This window comes from Rhea americana, unplaced genomic scaffold, assembly GCF_003343005.1.
Source record: "Rhea americana isolate MKP2758 unplaced genomic scaffold, rheAme1 scaffold_82, whole genome shotgun sequence".
NCBI lineage: Eukaryota > Metazoa > Chordata > Aves > Rheiformes > Rheidae > Rhea > Rhea americana.
This window is the reverse complement of record NW_028187001.1, coordinates 3135252-3157494: the sequence shown is the minus strand read 5'-3', so window position 1 is coordinate 3157494 and position 22243 is coordinate 3135252. Positions and strand designations below refer to the sequence as shown.

The 22243-nt window shown below is 38.4% G+C and overlaps 1 protein-coding gene across 4 annotated transcripts in view; it reads left to right on the top strand.

Moving 5' to 3' along the window:
- The window catches only part of SH3KBP1 (SH3 domain containing kinase binding protein 1), a 231679-nt gene that overhangs the window by 160721 nt on the left and 48715 nt on the right, over window positions 1-22243 (top strand). For all 4 annotated transcript variants that reach the window (XM_085323139.1, XM_085323140.1, XM_085323142.1 and 1 more), the window contains 2 exons: window positions 5210-5285; window positions 14623-14717. In XM_085323139.1, coding sequence (XP_085179265.1) covers window positions 5210-5285; window positions 14623-14717 — 171 coding nt within the window. The remainder of the gene's footprint in view (window positions 1-5209; window positions 5286-14622; window positions 14718-22243) is intronic.

The window sequence follows — 22243 nt, the reverse complement described above, 5'->3', positions numbered from 1 at the left end:
TTRCACAGCTTTATTCCCCCCCCCTTCTTTAATGAATCCTTCCATGTCTGTTATCTTCTTTAAGAATATCTTTATGTTATATTCTCAAATAGCAATTATAAAATATTTTTCTAGAATAAATACTTCAGTATACTTTGTAAATCCTGATGCTGAATAAATCCTTTTTTTCATATTCCTGAATAAACAAAGTGATGCTTGGAGAAGCTTATACTTGTTAAAGGAAAGTGAAAGGAAAAATTTGTTCCTTTAGTACAAACAAGTGTAACAAAATCTTCTGTCTTGACCTAGTTAGTTCACAAGTGACAATTTAATTTGAATTACCAAATCAGATGTTCTAGAGATGCAGGAACCAAATGACAAAAGTAAATAGGCAAGTCAGTGTTCAGCAACAACAACAAACCCTTAAATATAATTAATAAATATCCTGAAGGAGCAAACTTGAGCGAAAGTGTACTTTTTCACCTCTGATCAAGGTTGAATTGTTGAAGGGAAGGTCAGCAGTGCCCTCAAGTGAGAAAAACTCATTTGTAGATTGCCCATTACATGCTCCGCTTCTCCTGTGTTAATTCTGTGTTGTCACAGAGATTGCAGTTGAGCCAAAATACATAAATGAAGGGAAATGAGACTGTTGCTTATGCTATGACCTCATCCACGAGACTCTGCGTGCCACCTCAACTGTTTTTGTAATCACTGCTAATTCACTATCACAGGAAACTGGTCTGCAGAGATAGGGATTTGCAGTGTACCAAAGTGCCATTAAGACCTCTTCTGTTAACAGGACGTGTTGTTTAATGCTAGACTGCCTTTTCACTGGCTTCATAAAACCAAGCATTAAGACTGGCAGCTTGCTGCTGAATCTGTCTCATCCCTCTGAATATCTGTATGCCAGATCATGGTGATTATTCATGCTTTGATCAGCTGGTTTTGCTGCAAGAAGATGCTCTTTCCCCTTTCATCTTCAGATTCACTTGCCAGGCGATTAGGGGGATGTGTCTCTGACAGCTAAATGATCTAATGATACTTGCCTTGCAGAAATAGTGAGATCAAGATTATTTTTGTTTCGTTGTTGTGTCCTGCTGTGTGTTGGGAGTCAGACGGCGCTTAGAGTCAGGAAATCTGGACTGTTTTTCCACTACGTGTCTCCTGTGTGACAGGAGATGAGCAAGTCACTTAGTGTGATACCTGTAGAGTAGTGTAGGTAGAACAGTGTTGAGTCCTGCTACCTACAAGTGAGAGTTACAGGTATCAGGCAGCAGAGGAGGGTAGAGGGAACCAAAACTGTACCCTCCCGGAATGTTTCTGAACCACTTGGCTAGAGCTGAGTGGAATAAGCTATTCTTCTTATGCTGGACCACTCTGCAGCCAAGAATTCAAGATATGCRGGGCTGAAGAGAAAAACACCAAAGTTAACCTGACTCTGCAGCCCTGTGACAAGGGCACTACTGGTAGAAGTTCGATATGGGCCTTCTGGTTTATGCTGTTTGTGACTTTTTATTGCAAACATTATTGGTTAAATGATAGCTTTTTAAAGAAAATTGGATAAATAGGAAGAGAAAGTTCAGGCTGGGAGGTGGCAGGTGATGTTCGTGTTGTTGAGGATCCTGCTTTTAGATTTTTGATGTCTAAATTCCCCCAAAGTTCTTCAAGTTTCAAATTTTATCTTTTGTCTGTATCCCAAAAGGATAAGAGCTGCTTGCCTCTTGGGAATGTTAATTAATGTTTGCCTTATACTCTGAAATCCTTCCTCTACCAGCCTGGTAGGTAGGAATGAATTTGAGGAAAGGACTAAACAATGTGAAAGSTGACATTGTATATCGTTATTTTGCAGCATAGATCAATGTGTCTAGAAGGGCTTAGAGGACATTTTTCTGAAATAGAATTGACCTTCTCATGTAAAGGAAAGGTAGAGTAGAAAAGATATTAATATTTAAGTATATTTATACAATAAATATGTACATTAACATTGATTATATTCATATAATATTTTAATATTATTAATATATTATATGAAGATCTTCAGCTGAACCTGCTGAAAGTATTCCTTGCTCCCATGTTTACCTGCATACCTAACTCTCTTATTTAGAAGYGAGGGAGATTTTGATAAATTATATTGGAGAAGGCATTCAACTGGAGAAGGAACCAAAATGCTCTACAGTGAACTAGTCCATGAAAAGAAAAGTCTCTGTGATAGAGATGTGTATAGGATCAGCAAGAATTAAAGTTGGGTTTGCTTGGTTCTGCTAAGCGCTGGTAAATTTGGTGTATATTTGAACTGTATGGGGATATAAATGATGCAGAGCAGTTGGAGAACCAGAAACAAAACTTCTGGCTCACATGAGATGTCTGTCTCGTCTGTCTTTTTTTCTTGTTAGATAAGTTGGTAGCTGTTCGACTTGGGACTTGCAGGACACAGGTCTTTGGCATATCGAAGGTTTTATTCTTTTAAAGCCAAACTGTTAGACTTCATCAGAACACAGAGGATTCAGTGTGTTTTAGGGTCGAGAAAGGTTTATCTTACTTGTTTCTTAATGAACAGATGAGTAGTAGTTTAGTTTTCATGAAGATGTTTTCAAAAAGARGGTGGAAACAAATATTTTCCACACAAATGTATGGATTAGTATAGACCAGCTTTTAGAAAAATAATCTTCTAGTTCCCTGGAAGACTAAAAATCTTGACAAGGCGAGTCCATTCAAAGCCATATTTGCATGTTTTATCTAATTTTACTTTTAATTTTTTTTCCTGTCAGTAGTGCTTGTCACCCCCCCTCCCCCCATAAATCCTTGCGTGCAGTCCCCTTGTGGTTAAAGTATACTAATTCCACTTGTCTTCTCCTCCCAGTGCTGCCCCCTCCCTTCTGAAACACCTAAGGTTGAACCCAGGTCTCCCTCCTCACTGGAGAAGGCTCTCCACAACCCTCCTGGAAATAAGCTGTGACTTTCACATCCTCCTAATGGCTATAAACATTCCTTCCTCTCCTCTCTGCTGAATTCTGGGATAACTTTGCTTTGCTTAAATGATTTTTGGGTCCAGAACTTACAGGTCACTGTGATCTTTCAGCATCTTTTCCCTTCATGTTCCACACTGTTYGGTGCTGCTCTTCTATTAGTAGGCCCATCACGAGTCCAGTTCGTCACTTCTTTGCTCAGGCTGTTTCTCGCTGTCRCTTGTACAAAAGGAGTCATGTCTTCAGGCACTTCACTCCCTTTTTACCTCCTCTCCTGAGCAAACTGCAACTCATGCAAAGACTGTTTTCGTCTGTARGTTCTTCGTTCCAATTTATCACCTACATAGACATTTTGTCTGAACAGGCAAATGAATGTTTTCAAGCATTGCACTCACTTCTACATCTCTAAGTTAAGAAGTCCCAAGYTTGCTTTCACATTGCAGCATGCCCTTCCCACAGGAATGCAGTAGTTTATTTCTCTTTGTCTGTGATTCTTTTGCTGTGATTTTTGCTTGTTAAATTATAGTTTATTGCAGGTTTACCTGGGTTTTAGTTTTATCACAGGTGAATCGTTATTTGTATGTCATAAAACAGTTGCCAGATGCTTTCCCTTTGGTTTTCTTTTCATTAATTGTTTTAGAATAACAATTTCATCATTAACAAACATTTCATCAGATGGAAACATTTGGATGTTCCTTGAGTACAAATTTCTTTTGGAGTTAATTGCAGTGCAGTTTAGAATATGTGCTCTCATCATTTTCCAAACCATTTTATGGAACTGAGCTTTGAATAAATATGTGATYTTGAATAAGCATGTACTAAGAGGTGCAGCCATCTTCAACTGTGCTCATTATYTCTGAACCAAAAGCTATCTTTCCATCCTTGCTTTTATCCTAGATTCATTTATYTGTGGGACTGTCCAGCACATTCAGATTCTCTCTTTCCCAACTGTTTTCAAGTTCAACACTGTAAGTGGATTTACAAGCTCAGCAGAGGTTCGTTTGATTCTGTTGTGCCTTGGGAGTTCAATTGCAACAGGATGTATTTGGGTTTTGCAATTTTTGGTTTGTTGTACTCATCAGCCCAAATTTGATGGCTGCCTYGTGTACAGCTTGAAAGACTGCCTCTGTTCCAGATGTGCCTCCCTTTGCCAGTCTCAAATTCCAGCATGTGTTTTTTTTTCTTTTTAACTCCGTTTCCTAGATGCATTAAGGCAYAGTTATTGTACAGAATGGCCAATATGGGGCTCTTCGTATTCTTCATACACCCTCAAATTTTTCAGCTGCTTAAACTCCTGTACTGCTATTGCTTCTCATATTAACCAGTGTTTTCCTCATAGTCCCCTAGAAGTCTTTATTGCCTTCAGCACTAAATCTTAGCTTTCTCAACTCAGCTCTTACAAGGTCACTGGAGTATGGACCAACTTTTGGTGGTGTTTATAAATAACTTAACCAGAAAAAGATGTTGATCTGTAGTTACAGCTTTTAAGTACTTGTATACGTATAAAAAAGTAATAATTACTCGTGTTCTCAGCTGCACATGGTTGTGATTTTCAAGAGAGGCAACTTTTTTGGTAAGGAGAAAAATGAGCGAGAGAGGGGTTAGTATGCCTATAGTCATTACTGAAGATGCATAAAGATGACTATCTTATATCCTATTTTATTATGTTTTGTTTTGTTTGTTTATTTTACTATGGGCAGATGATGATCATTTATTGTTCTTTCAGTTTAGCTCTCTGAGGCCGATGAYGGTTTATTTGTAATACTTGTCTATAAATTATTTATTTTTGCTCAAAATGAACAGAAACAGGAAACTGGCTTAAAGAGATGGTGTCAACATAAAAATGACACTCTGTCTAGAGACACTAAAGTGAATACTGATGGTATGGAAAGAAAGTGATTTTTCTACCTTTTCTTTCAGGTTTATTTTCGGCACCAAATAAATACCTTTTTATGAGAAGGTATTTATCACTCAGTCCACAGTGAAACTTTTGTGAATCTTCCCTGAAAATGTGTTAAGGGATAAATGTTTAAAACCGTTTCAGTAAAAAAAATTTTTAAAAGAGAATTTGAGAATTACATTATTTTGAATCCTTTATCATTAAAAAAAAAAAAATGCAAATAAAGCTGAGTGTAGTTCAAGTTRCTTCTGTTTCTTTACTGTCCTTTTTCTACTCCTATATTTTATATTTCCATTACAATTTTATGTTGTCCAACTTTTAACTCAACATGCAAATTTTAAAGGAGAATAATTATTTTTTTCAGAGTGTTGGGAAGAAATTACCTCCAGCYACAGCAACTCAGGAGCCAACAAAAATAGAAGTGGACAGCAGAACAAAAAGTAGGTTTTACTGTTTCTTTTTCTTTGCACTTTGTGCTGTTAAGCCTCTTAAAAGTAAGCTGAGCATTTTTTCTTTAGTTTTGACTGAAAGAGTGTTCTGTATATCTGAAAAGCAGGAGGCAGTTAGATATATTTAGGATAAACTTCGAGTAGGCAGTATGTAAACAGAATGCTTTGTTTCACAGGATTCTCAGATTTTTTTGCTCTGATAATCCTGCCTCAAGTTTTCTGCCACCAAAAATCAAATTCAGTTACATCATCAGCTTTCAGCCTTGGAGGTGCTTCAGAATTAATTAGAGTTGAATAAGATCCAACTTCATGCTATAACTTGTAGATGCATCATAGAAAAATATCCCTGCTTGTGAGTGCCTTTTTTCTTCTTTTTTTCTCTCTTTTAGCAGAAACAATTTGTGTGGGTGGTATAGTTTGTGTAGGAGCTAAAAATTAAACAGTGTCCAAGAACTTCAGGATTTTATTTGTTTACCCTGATGCTTAGAAAAAMAAAAAGCAATAATTAAATCTCTTAGGAAGGTCTCAATTCTGTTCTGTGGAGATGTRTGTAACTAGCTTGCCAAATAACTTTCATATATATTCCCTATCKKTTTTTTTTATTTRTATTTATTACAACCAAATGATTTTAGATTTTGGTAGAATGCAATAGGTGGGAAGACAACATAGCTATATTTTAGCRAAGAAATTGATGACATTAAAGTTTTGAGTTTCTGAGTTAAATTCTTGTTTCATACATGTTTAAGGATCTTTTGATTTCACAGGTAAAAATTGCTCAATCTCTTTATATAAAGCTGATGGAAATATATCTCCAGTTTATTCTGTGTTGCATAACTTTACTCGCAAAAAAAGGAGACTCATCCTTCACTTTGCCACTCCATAGTTGTTTCTTTCAAAATATGTTCAGTTCAGCTTAGTTACTCAACCATTTATGGAGCTTTAAAATAATCAGGAAACTGAGTTTCTGTTTCCCTGTAGGAGTCTATATGAAAACTTACGAGATTTTATCCTTATCTCTAAATTATGTTTCCCTGTGTTTTAGTTTACATGATGCCTCTTTTTATAAATTTGCACAGTTCTTCTCCTTCCTTGATGTATTTATCCTTTCAGAGAGTTAGCAATCCACATAACGCTTTCCCCAGGCCTGAAATAAAGACAGACAGGCAGGAAGGGAAGGCTCTAAAGTAGGAGAAAAAGGGAGCTGTCTGAGGAAAGTGCCTGGTGAAGACAGTTTCCTGCATGTTTTCAGCTGAGAACAGCTTCACGAGTTCRTGTCCGTTAGCTGCACCGCAGTAATTGACTTGCCTCATCCTCGTGTCTCGCTCCCCTTCTGACGCAAGGCTGCTAACGGGAAGCGCCGCGTGCGCGCTGCTGCCCTGAGAACCTGGAATACTGAAGCACGTGCACGCTGGTAGCGTGGAGCCGGGCTCCTGATCCAGTGCGTTTTGGCATTACCTTTGCTCGCCTGCAGCTCACGCAGGTTAAGCTGACCTAAGGGCCAGTGGTGTCAGAAAGGGTGATCCCATGGGCAGCGCTAGCCCTCAGGGCAATAAAGCCATAGGGGGAAACACCTGCCTCTTTCCACATCACCTTGTACTTCTGGCTGCTAAAACTGCTCACTGCACCACATCCCAAGATACGGGGATTTCATGTTGTTCCACGTATTAAAAATAAATAAATAAATAAAAGTAAACATCTTCCAAATAGAGATAGGAGAACTGTGCCTTCTCCGTTGACACGTTTGGGCTCTGCTTGGTTCTGCTTTCAACTCTTTTTTTCCTTGGGATGTGCCTTTTGGATCAGAAAAACCCTCTTCTTCTGTTGCCGTCCATTTTCGCCACCTGTGTGTGCAAACCTGGTTCAGCATCCCGGTTGCCAGACTTGATGAGAAGGCTAGGCTACTGGTTTATACAATATCTCCACATGCACCTGTCTTCAGAGTCTCTGAATTTTCCCTAAACTTTGTTACTTAGGACATTTTATTTTTGAGGCATCAGTAGGATTTTTAGCATCTCTGTTCTTGCTTTGGAAAGAGAACCACAAATATAGCAAGGGCTGATATAGTGTAATTATGTGTAGTTGTCTTAGCCTTAAATGACATCAATAGGAGATACTTTTCAGTCAGTTGAAGTTGTCCTGCATTTAAATTTAAAAACCTCTCAGTGAAAATGAAATGTACTTCAATATGGCTTCATTTTTAGTATCCACTGTGAGTGAGAGGAATAATTTTGTAATAATACAGTTAATGTCTGATAATCTGTCCAAAAAAGTGTGATCTAGTATTTCTCATTATAGGAAAACTTGCTCCATTTGCTCCATTTCCAATGCTCCATTGGAAAAAGTGTAGTTTCTGAAGTTATATCATTTTTATCTCCTCTAAAATGTAGCAGAGCAACAACGTAACAGAATTTTCCACAATTCCTAGACAGAATAACTGAACAAATCGCTATTTAATGCCTGGTGTAAAGTAATTATATAATCCTAATGGGTCTGTGGTTCATTCTGAATATCTGCTATTTGTTCTCTTGTTTGTCTCTCACGTAATTTTTTTTTCCTGTCAAACCACTTTGTGTAAGTAAAAATAGAAATAGCTGAGCAGTTCTCGTGAGCCCTTAAGGGCTTTCAAATTAGTCTAAGGCACAAGAATTTTCTTCAAAGTCTCATTTTCGTTATCTTCTAGAAACTTACCACAAACAGGCTGAAAAAGCTGGAATCCAGAAAATTTTCAATCTCATCAAACTGATGAATGTCCAAATTGTGGCATTTAGCATTAAAGCATCTTTGCACCTTGGACTTCAGCTGCTGTCACTTTAGCTCGGGCTGTGTCCCTGGGGTCATGGGGTCTCAGTTGTTCTTGGGGTCTCCAGCTACTGAGCAAAATGGACACTGTGCCATTCTCCAAAGGGGCAGTGGGAAACAAAATCCCCAGATTGAGCTCAAATTGGGCAAGTGATTTAGATTCTCTTGGGTCAGATGTGCATGCCAGGGGCAAGAGAGAGTTCACTGGCAGAAGAGGAACACGGTTCTTCATCTCCCACCTGGTTCTTTCCATGCCTGATGCCAGTGTCCCCTCTTTGCAGCTAGATAAATGCCATGGTGCCATGCAAGAGCCTGCTGAGCCAGGAAATGGGCAGCCATGGCCTCTTCCCTCTCTGGACAGGGGGCTTCGGCAAGGGATATTGGTTGTTGACTCTTCCCACATCTTGATTTATGAGCCTGGGTTTTCCTATAGCTTCCCTGCTGTGGCAAGGGAGTGGTAGACTTCTTGGGGAATTATGCTGCTCTTGAGTTTCCATCAGGCTTATGTTTCTGGGCTGGCACATGCATGTGTGTGTTTCTATACCTGTATCTCTGGGGTGATGTTATGTACAATCTAAGAACTGGTTTTGCTCCACAGTGGTTTGTTTTTAGTTTACATGGTTTGCAGTGAAAAGGCTATTCTAGCAACTATGTATCATTTGTTAAGTAGCTGTATTGGATTCTGAAATTGAGCAACACAAAAACATCCACCATGATTAAGAGAACTATTGCAGATCACTGAGATTGCAAAAATAGAATATAAATAAGCAGACAACAGAAAAGCAAAAGCAATAAGCACCAAAGTGCAGTGACCATGGTAGTTAATATGAATTACTGTACTTGCTGATTATTTACAATTTGTATTAACCTATTACACAACAGGAATCCAAAATCCTGGCAAGCAACTGATCTTTTTGCATTGTAGTAGAAGGTATGAAGATTAGCTGAGTCTGGATTAATGAGGCCGTAATTTGTTCTATTTCTAATTCTTTACTTGATGAAGTGGTATTTTGATAGTCTGAGCCTGGTGATGTTCTGTTAAGGTATTTGTGCAAACTGTTTATGCATCTTGAGTCTAACAGTTAATAAAACCAAATTCTGTTGAGTGTGGGTTTGGGGGTGTTTTTTTTTCTCAGTTTTATCTTTTGGTAACAATGATGCAATCTTTTACTGCTTAGACTTGGTATATTTTGTTCCATTTTGGAAACATTTTATGTGAGTAATAATTAAAAAGAGGAAGTTTAATGTCAATGAGTACTAATTTTGTGCTGTTTCTTTTCTTACTTATCATTACTGTTCGTGTCTATATTGGTTAGTGTATGATTTAGGCTTCATCGAGGGAGAAATAATTAAACTTAAAAAATCAAGCATATGGGGTCACTGTTTTACTTTTAAAAATACATAAATATAAATAAAGTATAAAAGGTAAATCTAGCACAGTGATTGTATTATCTGAGCTTGAGGAATTCTTGCCGTGATATAGAACACAAGTTGCTTAACACAAGGAAGCAGCAGCAGGTGTGAGAGGAAAAACCTGTGTCGTCTTAGCCTAAGAGGAAAAGCAAATTCCTAGTCACTGTCCCCTGCAAAATTTAAGCCTGAAGGTGTGTGTGTCTGTGGACTGCTGTCTTGAATGTCATAGCTAATTCTAAGAGTCTGGCAGGGGAATAGATAGAAGCGGTATCCTTTCAAAATGAACAGGACCTACTGGTATAGTAAATGGAGTTTGCTCCGTTCTAGTTTGGATAGTAAAATATTTAACCAGCCTCACAAAATGAATTTACTTGATACCATATTGCAGGACCCCAAGCCATACAGCCGTTCTGAACTGAATCTGAGGTCAAACCACGGGATATAAGGCATTGCAAGAAGACACGTTAACTATCTCTGTACATGCATCTTTTTTCAATGTGCAGTTCATGCAGCTCTTTGTAGAGGATAGCCCCTTTCCACTATTTTGTTCTTTGCTGCTGCTTTTTCCTCCAGCTCCTGAGTTCTGAGGATGACCTGGGGAAAGGGAGTCGTGTTGCAGTTTGGTCTCCGCAGGTCCCCCAGATGTCCATCAGTAAGGCCCTGGCTCCCTGCTGCCTTCTTGCCAAAGGATAGAGCTAGAAGACAAACGGGCAGAGACGGTGCTTATTCCTGCTTCATCGTTGTACCTAGCCTAGTGAAAATAGTACAGTTCAAAAGTCACGGGATGTAACCAAGGGCACTTATTTTCAAATATGACCATACCTAGCCCAGGCCTCCTCAGTTTAGAATGTCAGGCCACAGGTTGCACTGAAAAGCTTGCATGAGATCCAACCTGTTTGAGCTGTAAGATCTCCATTGAGGCTATCTGCTCACTCAATTCTCTGACTAATGCCCCTGATGTACGGCTGGTTGTCTGCTTTTGCTTAGGAGGAGCTGAGAGTTTGCAGGGAGAGATCATCTGTGGTCTAGAAGAGTAAATTGACTTTGAATTAATAAATGTGGACTGAAAATCTCATGAGTATCATCTTTTCCCCTCTCTTGGCCTTATGTTTACAAGATAACTCCTCTTGTGGTTTTGGAGAGGTATATTTTTAAAACATGTCTTTGGGTCAGAGAAAATCAGAAAGGCTTCTGGAAGAACCATCTGTGATTTATGAACCTAACATTGAATATCTAATTTAAAAAATGGTAAAGATGGGATTTGTCATCTACGGTTGGGAAGACTTAATATTGGTATCTCAGTGTGAAGATTTAATTTGACTTAAATCTATTTACCATACTTGTAATAGAGTATATTATTCTGATCTTTATTTTATTATTTTTCTCACTTAAAAACAAAAATTCAGCAAGTTCCAAWGTGATTTCTACTATGCTGTGTATCCGAAATCAGTCTTGCCTTTTTTTTTCCTCCTTTTCCTTCCTATCTGAATATAATTGCTGAAATTAAGTACTTTTATATCATCTTTCTATCCTGTGCTCCACTGAGTAGGGAAAATTTTAGTATTTAAACATCATAACCTATTAGACTCTTCTCTGCTTTTATTATTCTTTTTTTAAAAGTTTGTATGATTTGGAATCCTGTGGACTTTGGTTTTGCTCCCTTAAATCACATTGCCCTACCATTGCTTTCCTATAAGTTTGAAAGTTGATTTTCTCCAGCCCCTTACATTGTCCCAAACACATTCAGGTTCTTGAGACCTTGCTCTATTGCAATGCGATCCACAGGCTTCTCCTTAATTGGAGGAGTGTATTGATTTAGTGTATGTCAGCACAAATCACACCGAAGGAGTCCAGCCTACTGCCGCACTTAAACCAGGAACCTTTTCCACAGCTGTGTCTTCAGCGCCTGGGGCAGCCGCAAGCCTTCTGCAGCTCCCTCCTGCAGCCTCTTGCAGCAGCATCACCTGACTCCTTCTGAACTGTATCAGCATTTGCCTGAGCTGACTTCTGCCAAGACAGTTTTCTCTAGCTTGCTTCCTTGTTTCTCTGCTGTCTGGATATTTCTAAAAACAAAGATAAGAACTTGGTGGGGAGGCTGCTCAAAGCAGGGAAAAAAAGAGTTCTTGGCATCAAAACCATGAGCCAAAGCTACATGGCCTTTTGCTATGCATGAAGGACTACAAGTTCTTGGGTTAAAGTCTTTCTGCGCTTCACAGCCGCTTACTGTGGGTTGTATACTGACACATGCTTTTAAGGGAAATATTTAAAAAAAAGAAAGAGAGCACTTGCTTTCCTGACTAAATTTGTACCATCCTTCAGGATGAAGACCATGAAAAAGAGTAGGCAGAGGGCTGTGGGATCTGTGGTTTCAACATCTGAGAAAGTCAGTTACAACCTTCAAATTGCGAGGGGGAACTGAGGGAAGATTGCCCAGCACAAGATTCAGGAAATATGAGCCCCGTGGACCCTTGCTTTTCAAAGTATTCTTTAATCTCAAATGTGTGGGATTCATTCCCATATGCGAGTGTGTATGTACTGGTGTAGTGACTGCTCTTTCCCAGTGATTAGCCATGAGTTGCTGTGCTTGGCGTCCCACCTGATGTACAGATTATGCTGTTAGTCAACGGAGGAACAATGCAGAACAGATGTTCAGAAAGGTTTCACCTTTGGCCAGGTCATGTTTGTCTCTCAACACCCTGCCTCGCATTTTCTGCTCTGCATTATGGTGCTAAGGCTGTCGCCAGTAATGAGAAGCTTCACTGAGTGCGCAGCTCTCGACTTCCTTCGTTCTTAAGGAACTAAATTTTTCTTCARTCTACTTCATCTTTGCATGAATTCACCAAATCCATTATTTAGTAAAGCTGTTCTTTGGGATGTGGGTACTCTCTGAATAGAAACAACAACAACAAAAAGAATCGTTTAAGGTAGCTAACTCACTGAACTGTAAAAATATTTTAAATCTCATCAGTCTCTCTTCTGTGCTGCTCTGCATCTGCCTATGTACAAACCACGTCAGCTTGTACATAAAATGTTGTTATATTATCYTGAAGGCAAGATAGCGGGTGAAGAATCCTAGCTGTGTCCACACGGGTATATCTAAGACCTTTCCTACAGACTGTGCAATGAAATAGCAGTAAATCTGAGCTGAAATCTGTACTGTGGCCTAGTGGCTCTCTCACAGCTGGTCATTTGGTAATGTTAACAAATGTTTATAGGACACTGTTCCCTGCTCTCAGAACCAGCAAAAAGGATCTGTTTTTTATTGCTTATATTTTGTCAGAGATTGTGTTGACTATTTTCATCTGATTCTTGTTTCTTCAAAGATCTCAAAGGGAAAAAAAACCCTACCTACTAATAATCTTGATCAGTTTTTGTTTTTGATGACAAGAAATCTGTGGAGACAAATTTTCGCTTACTTGAACTRGAACCATATAAAATTCTTTCCCTTTCTGAGTGGCAGTGTATGAATCAGAGAAGAGCTTTCCTCTTCCCCATTAATTCGTTTCTCATGGTGACTCTGCTCCCAGGCAGCRTCTCTTCATGTACACACGTGCACACCTTTCCTAAGGTGATGTTCATATCACTGGATGTTAGCAGTGGGGATGCAGGTTCTGCACCAGAGCRCTAGGGTTAGGTGTATGTGTGTGAGCTTGGTGTCTGGGCTCCCATTAGATTCAGTGGAAGTCTGTCTATACTGTCCCTGGAGCTCAGCGTGTGATTCAGCTGATCAGATGTAGGTGGCTGCTTTTGTGGTGAAGAGTGGCTCACTAGGCTCCACTGTCTATAGGGGCTTGATCTCCACTGAGTATAGTGTGAGTGTGAACGCTTACATTGTAGGGTTCTAATTTTATGTGGCTGAATCTGAATCCAGATCCCAGTCCCACCCTCGGGGCCAGAGGCAGTAGGCTGCATCTGGTGCCATTTGAGATACTGCAGGGTATTTTGGCTGGCCTCCAGCTGCCAGTCCCAAGGGTTCTGGTTCTCTCACAGGTTGGGCATCAAACTTGCCAACCACATAGATGTCCCAAATACCCACTGGTGACTGAAATGGCCCTTGGCCTCTGAGCAGCTGAACTGACACCCAGGTGGAGCCCCAGGTGCACCTGAGTGAAATAATGCAAATTCTCTTCAGAGTATGCATAAAGAGATAGGCCTTGTTGTTTTGAATTAATTTAGACTTCTGTGCCTTGCAAGTACCTGTTTCTGCACTGAGTGTGACAGATGACTGGATCACAGGTAGAGGTCATCAAAGTTAAAACCTTAACAGTTAAGTGAGCACCATCCCTTCTACAAAAGGCCCAGTAATTTCCATGAGTGTTTCTCTGGTCTTGATAAAACTACTGTCTTTGAATATTACCTCATTATACATTATTTAACAGCTGTAATATGTATTCCCCTTTTGTTTGTAAGGCACATTGGCACACTTGTCTGTTGCACAGCAACATGCAACTAACTTTTCATGACAACTGCTTTTTATGATTTCTGAGTAGGAGTGTTTGGCTCCTCTAATTTCCAGCTGAAAATTTMAATGATGCCTTATTTATAGGCAGTAGGGAGAAGGGAAGAAGCAACTTTAGACTAATATTTAAAACAGTTTTTTAATGYTGAATATATAAAAGGTTTAGTTATTAATTTACTTTTATTACTGTGCTATTTATTATTTTACTGTCTTAACAGATTCAGAAATATCTGTTATCTTGCAGCATGAGGCAACAGATAAGCTATATCAGTCTACTAGGTCCTTCACGCTTCCAGTTCATGTGAGCTGGTGGAAAGCTGTATCAGTGGAAGTATTGATGTGAGTGATAAACACAGGTTTACTGTAAGAGAAGTGGCTTGGTGGCATGTTGCTGGCCGGAGCAGTTCTGTTTGAGATAACTGTCYTAGGAGTTTACAGAGCTGTTTTCCTGGATGACACACGCAAGAATTCTCATCAGTGTGCAGTTTTTTTAACATTTCATGAAGTTTGTGAAGGTCTATAATACAAAGAGAAAGATGGCAAGAAAGTAAGATAGCATATGTGGAGACACTTGTGAAACATTTATAAAGATTTTCACCTTTGGATAAGCACTTTTCTACAGTTATATTTTATCACGTTGTATTTTCTTCCTTTCAGCCAAGGAGTATTGCAAAGTGATATTTCCGTACGAAGCGCAGAACGATGATGAACTCACAATCCGAGAAGGTGATGTTGTCACGCTGATCAGTAAGGTAAAAGCAACATCTTCCTCCTATCAGCCAACATTTTCCTCCTGTAAGCAGGGATGCAGTTTTTAAATTAGCTATCATTCAACTGCCATATAAACAATCAAATCTTTATTTGTGTCTTTGACAGCGTCCTTAAAAYAGTGGTATTTTGGGAATGAAGCATTTATAGATTTCAGACACCTATGTGTTCCTTCCTCTTGTGTTTTAGAGTCTTACCTGGATAAGTTTAAGCAAGGAACAGCATGTGTGTAAACTCGTAAGTTTAAGAGTGTTTATATGATCAATTTTAATTGGAATCTACTGACAAAACTTGTAAATTGATCCCTTTAACAAAGGTAACAGCCTCAAGAATAAACTGTTAAGACTTGAGAGCAGCATCTTTGTAGATGTCTATGTGAAGTGGGTGAATCTTGTTTCTTGTAGGAATTCTGAATGGGAAAATGGGCTTCAATTATGTTAATGAGTTAGACTTACTTACAATGTCTTTAGGACAACAGATGCAAGGTATATGGACACTAACTATTTGCTGCTGAAATTAGGATCACTTGGAGCTGAAACAGTTTGGTTTCATTCCCCTTTCCTTTTTTATTTGCTGTGTAATTCCATACAACAGTTTAATTTTGTAGAGATGGAGACATTTCTGACAGTTTTGCTTACTGAAGCAGTTAAGGACAGGACAGAATCATTTCCATGGTTAATCCTAAATCCTCACTTCAAGCAAATTTTGACAGATGGAGCCAGACATCTTCTCTAAATGCATATAGTCTAGTCTGAGATCTCAAATAAGTCAAAATCTTAAAAAYGCTTGAGAGATTTTGGAACTAGAACAGTAGGTGAAACTAAGCAATTTTATGTTAGCTTTCAATAATGTTATATAAAATCACTGGTAAATCTAGCATATTTTTCCTTAATCTAATTTTTTTATTGCTTTTGGTTGTATTTATCTATTTGCATTCAGAGTTTTTATTTAGTATACTGTTCATAATTTTTCACATCCTAGTTTACAAACAAAATATGGTTTGGACAATAATGCAAGACAGTATTGTCTTTTATGTCTATCTCTTTTAAAAATACATGACATAAAGTATTTCATGGATTCCTGAGCACTGGCCCAGAAAACAACAAGGTGTTGTAAAATCAGGATGACACAAAAGTGAGAACAAAATTAAGCTTTTGAGACAATAGCATCTCTTTAGTATTCCATGGGGAAATGAACTTCTGTGTTTTCCCGCTAGTTTTAATTTCAACTCTGCAAAATTAATACGCTATTAATCTCAGTCTTTTATTATAGAATATTTAAGACTGAACTTATCAAAGGATTGACTTTATTTTAGGTTAAGTGAATCTAATTTTGGTCTTGTTTAAAGAATTCAGAGTTTGTTTAAATTTGTTTAACTCCTGGAAATGAGTGTTTGGAAAAAAGATACAGGTTAGGAAGGGATGTGGATTTTTGCATGGTGAAGATAAATTCTAACAGAGTGTGCAATAGTGTTTTTGTGTTTGTATGAAGATAAAAGCACAAATTCTATATTTGATAAGTATCATATGAAATTATTTAGCAATTTGGCACTTGGGGAAAAAAACCCCAAAGACCCTGTGAAATACAGAATCRCAGCAAAGCTGAGGTTGGAAGGGACCTTTGGAGGGAGGTGATTTCTGTGACAATGCTTCCTATATGTTAAGCTGTTTGCAAACTTGGTAGGATGGCATCTTTGTCCTGAAGAATTCGTAATATGTAACTGAGGAAAAACAATGATGCATTTGGTAGGAAAAGAAACTGTGAGTTAAAAAGATAAATTTATATAAAAGATATTTTAATGACTCCTGAAGGCTGACTGTATCAAGCTGTGTCAAGCTATTTCTTACAAGGCTCATTGCAGTGACCTTAATTGGATAGAAAGGGTGGGCACCTTGTAGACAACATCATAGATAAAAGTGTACAAATACAGGGAGAGGATGTTCTACCATGCTATAAACTTCCACCTTGGCACAGATGTTTTTGCTGAAAACTCATACATGTCTAAAACATGGGAGTACATGATTGCATTCTGTCATCTACCATTCTTTTTCACATCTCTGTTTTTTTCACACTAGTATCTATTAGAATTAGGAAAATCCACAGAGCTGCCAAATGTATCCAGCCAAGCTGCTCTGCTCCTGTTTCACTACTCTGACACTGCCTACCTTAGTGATGTAGCTACTAGAATTGCTATGCTAGAGGTGAACCTTCCATACTAGAATTCATCTTGGTGCAAATTGAATTGTCATTTTCAGTTATAGAACATGTCATTTTTCTTGTTTCACATAGATTAAAGATAATTAAAATGAATCATTGCTGCTGGAAAAGTACTACTGTTTCTAGTGTTTAGTACTTCATTATTTCATTTTCTTTATACTTTTTGTGGCCTTTCTGTAAATTTAGCATTTGTCCTTAATGATGTTTTTGTTTAGCTTATGTTGAAAATTGTTTCCCTTATTTCAAATGTTCTTATGTAATTATTTAATAGTGTCTCTGATCATGGAAATGGCTTTTAAAAAGTCACTTCTGTCCTCTTTACACTTTATTGACCAGATTGATTTAACTTTCTGGATGGTCTCTAAGTGGAGTTGTGTTCTCCACTATAGATAGAGAGACAGCTGTTCTGTTGAAGTTTCGATATGCGATTTCCTTTGCTTTCATTTTCCCATTCTCTTTTTCCTACTTCCTCTGCCCCCACAATGGAAGTATATTTGTCTTTCATGACTTAACTGATCAATTTTCCCAACCTGCAATGAGCAGTTTGTCAATACATTTTCTAGCATATCTCACTATCCTTCTGCACTCTACTCTAATGGTATCAAGCCGATGCAGACTTTTTATTTGTTTTCTTTTTCCTGTGGCTTATCACATGTTCACAAACAATTAGATAAAATGATGCCTTTACAGGCTGGGGAATCTCAGTGCAAAAGGGCTTAGCACTTCTCCATAGATGCTTTTGTATGCTTTGTCTGAGCTGATCTGAGATATGAAGAAACAGTGCTTAACGTGCAGTCACTTTGCAGATCCTTTTGTGGTTTGTAGACCTCTTTGCAGATAGGATTTTGGATTTTTTTCCTTTTTTTTTATGTATAGTTTAAAATACAGACTTCAAGTGATGAGGAGTCAGGTTCTTTGCTGTAGAGTTCTGAAGACCATAGGTCTCCTCCATGCTTTTATATAGAATATAGTAATTTCATTTTACTCCAAATCTTCCAAAGCAGGTGACTGTCACCATTTCTTTTAATTAGCAAGAGCAAAGTTAGCCTCGCTGTTCTGCCCAGTAATGGCTTTTCCTAGAGTTATCTTTTAGCCATAATTCAAATCACCATGCTTAGAGAGTCCTCTTCCTAACCCGAGTTAGTGACCCATACTAARTGGAATTAAACATAAATGTGTACAGTTCTTCAGAAATGTGTACCATGGTTTTGCTTGGCCGTCAGACTGCAGTTGCTATTAGTCTGTTTGTAAGAAAGTGGTTTGCAGGCTTGGCCTTCTGTGCTAGAGTACATGAGACAAAATTGACTCTTCCCAATTACCTCGAGGCAAGCGGAGAAGATCATTACTTTTAATGGAAGAATTAACAGATGAGTGGAGTACTTCCTAAAACCACAGAGGCATTGTAATAAAGAAATTCATTTTGTTGAGATCAGTAATACCCAAAAGGTATTCTTAGTACAAAGAGTAAATTGTTAGGCCAGTCTATTTTCATGCTGTCCATATTTTCACACACAAATCTGTGGGTATGTTGACGGCTCACAATTTTAGCTCAGTTACTGAATTTGCATTTAACTGAGAAAAGAGAACATTGGTGAGAATGTGCAGAAGTGGCTAAAGTAATAAATACGGAATGATTGACAAAAGAACTGGAGAGAAATCTCATGAAAATACACTTGATATGTACTATATAAGAGGAGGAGATCTTAAATGAGCTACGTGGTAAGTCACTCAGAGAACCTCTGTGTGTGCACATGCACGTGTGAGGATACATGTGTAAGGAAGTTGCTGGTCTGGTATTTATTTTAAAATGCTAAAACTTTTTTTTKGGGGGGAAAGAAAAATGGTATCAGTCAATGGTGACTCAATTCAAAATGAGTCAATTTGAGTCAATTCAAAATCACCATTTTAGCGGTGCCCCTATAGATGAAAGGGGTAAGATTATGTCAAATTTCTCTTTTTTTGTTGTTTTGGTTTTTTTTGTTTTGTTTTGGTTTTTTTTTGTTTGTTTCAGTTAAATTAATTGTAGTCCCTATAATCCCAGGTTAGACAAAGTCCTTTTGTGAAGCTATTATAATTTAAAGAAAATACTCATAATTTTTTCTCTAGGTTTTTCAGTAGGCCTTTGCATAGTCTATTTTAAGTCCTCACTCTATTTTGACGGATGTCTGGATCTTGAAACAAAGGTTGATTAGATCTTCCCTATAGGTCTCTGTGATGAGGGAATCTGAGGGTCTGAACCRTGGGTGTTATGATTTGTTGACTCCCAAATGACTTCCCCAGTCACTTGACGGATGTGCTGTTAAATTTCATTTAAAGACTTCAATGAGTCAGAAGAGGCTGATCATTAACTGGTGAAAAGGTTGGGTATTTTGGGAGATGTAAGGGGAAGAATGCCATTATGCAAGACTGATAGCCATAAATAATAGCTGATTAAACAACAAGATGAGTCATTTTCCAGTGAATTGTGGAGGCCTAAATCAGGCACAAAATACCTGATCAGAAGCACATGGTAGTAACAGTTGTTTTCTCATAGGTGAAATTTCACCTGGAAGTCTACACCAAAAGGAGAAATTTACATAATTTTCACATAAATGTATTCCAAAAATATCTAGAAAAGGTTTTTCTCTCTTCCCTTTCCCCTCTGAAATGAACCCCTGCATGGATGCACAGAAAAGGTTTTATTTATTGATTGCTGGAAATTAAGGGGAGCAAGTGGTAGTTCTCCAGTTCCTTCATGCAAGATATTTACATCTAAGAGATCAGAAAATATTGTTAAAAATTCTAAAGGGAATTTTTTGTGCTTTCATTCTGAAGGCAATAAAACAGTAGACTTGTTACCTTTACTTCCCAGCAGGARTCAAAGAAAAATATAGAATATTCTTTTTGGAGAGAGAACAAAAAGCAAAATGTAGTAGTTTTACAGTTAAGGTGGTTGTTGTGAAAGTAAGTGATAAGGTGATTTCATGAGCTAAAAAGGTATGAATGGCAAGAGGCCTTTAGATTCACAATGAAAGTTCTTATTTGCACATTGAAATGTTTCCATTCTTTTAGTAATTTTCTAGAGTCTTCAAAATATTCTTGACCACATTTGGGCAAGTCTAAAATCATTGGTAATAACTGCGCTATGCTACTGGACAAGAATGGCAAACTGATGTTTTATCCTACTCAAATACTGATTTTGGAGATCGTATTTGTAATGAATAGAATCACTTCTAGTCAACAGAAGATACATGTGACATTTTCAACTCCCATCTTTTAGTCTTTTTCATTCCAGCTCTTTTAGATATATGTAACTACAGTAGGCTACCTTCTAGAGTTGATAAAGGACTCTAAGGACTCTTTTTTTTTTTTCTTTTCTTTCTCCCTTTTTTTTTAATGCATACCTACAGATTTTGTAGTAGTCTAGTAAATTCTGACAAAATGCATAAGATTCTGGAGACTTCACTGGCATATAGAAAAAGATCTGTGTGAAAAATCAATAGTAATAGCTAAATAATTTCAAAATTAATACATCAAGAATACACTGGCAGCTGTGTGCCCATTTGAAAGCAATTTCACTTGCAWGACTGTGAAACATTTCATTCCACTACATCAATCTACCTGACGTCTAAGTGCTAMAGACCACGTGGTCAGGTATTCTCCATCATTCTCTTGAAATATGAAAGACATAAAGGTACTGTGTTCACAGGAATGAAAGTGGTCTGGATAAATAAAATAAACTACTACTACAATTTGAAAAGCTGACCATGATGGAGAGGTATCCAAAGGTGTCCATATTTCATCTGGAATAATAACAATGTGCCTTGCTGTAAATATTCAAGGTGGCTGTCCCTCAGCCTCCCCCTGCCTGGAGTGGAGGACCTCTCCCAGAACGGTCTGTGGCTGCAGGTTAAAAGCTGAGGAGGGGGGGAGAGATTTGGGGTCGCCAGGAGGGGTGTGATGGAGAGAGCATGCTGCACTGAGGTGATGGACGAACGCAGAGGTGGTCCCACCAGGGCCTCTCTGATTTTGCAAAGGAGCTTGCAGGAGGAGGTGAATGTCACAGAGAGGGGTCCAGCCTCCCTTACGGATTCACCAAAACTGTCTGAAGGATTAATGAGGTAAAAAAGAGAGCAGCAGACCTGCACAGCCTCCCAGAATCTTAATGACTCTATTCCAAYAGTACTGTGAAACTTGGTTTATCAGTATCATGAAAGACACAGTAGGGTAATACCCACCCCTAGTGAGAGTCTTACATGATGAATTTCCTGGTCTCAGTATTTAATGACAGTCCAACTGGTAGTGCWTAATCTTGTGTTGAGGAAAGAAGTGGCATAAACCTAGTTTCTWAAAACAAACATAATGGCAATCAATTTTTGCAAAGATAATATTTGCATCTGGAATTGTTCCTAATTTGCTTTACTGTAAGATTTGCAAGTTTCGTGCTATAAAATGCTGCACTCTGAGTCCCTGCCCCAAAGTACATGCAATTAAGTGGTAAAACAATTGAGTCAGTACAGGCCAGCAGAAGGGTGTAAGGAAACACGGACTGATACTCAGTTTTGCTAATCTCTGTTATAATTTCAGTTGTCACTATACAGTGGTGACKCTGCGCATTTGTCCATGTTAGAGTATGGAATCTATTTTTATGCAAAGAGCTTAATATTTTCCAGTCTTTCATGTAGTCTTTAGGCATTTGGTGTATTGATAGATAGTTACTGAAATACAGCCCTTTTGCCAAAACAGTTCCCCCAGTTTTCTCTGTTGTGACATCTCTAAGTGCTCGCCCTGGTGCAGGAGGAGATTGTCCGCCGCGCTGTCTTTAGCTGCAAGGTTGCCAAGGATAACGGGGCTGGGTAGGGTTGTGAAGGAAAACAGCTGCGTGAACGGATGCAGGAGGCTCCTAAAGGGAGRGAATTAGTAAGTGCTGTTTACAAGAGTCCTGCCAGTTATTGAGGCCACGAGCAGGGGAAGGAAGAGCAACAGGACACCTCGATGGAGGAGAGAGACCGCTCGCTGCTCCTACATTGAGAGTTTTGCTGGATTACRGCCTCTCTAGGGTAGGAACCTGTCAGTTCTCTAGGGTTTTTTGGTGTGGTTGTTCTTATGTTGCTGAATTGTTCTCCACACTTTTAGTTGCAAACGGCATACGTTTATTTGACAATCTTTGTTTGTCCTATCGGTGAAATGCGTGTAGAAATTGGAAGGTTTTTRGTTTTTCTTTTGTCATGAGCAAATAGGTGGATAATAGCACTCATTCTCCCATATTAAGATGGATTTTCTGGTATTTTCCACTTTATGGGTAGAAACATTA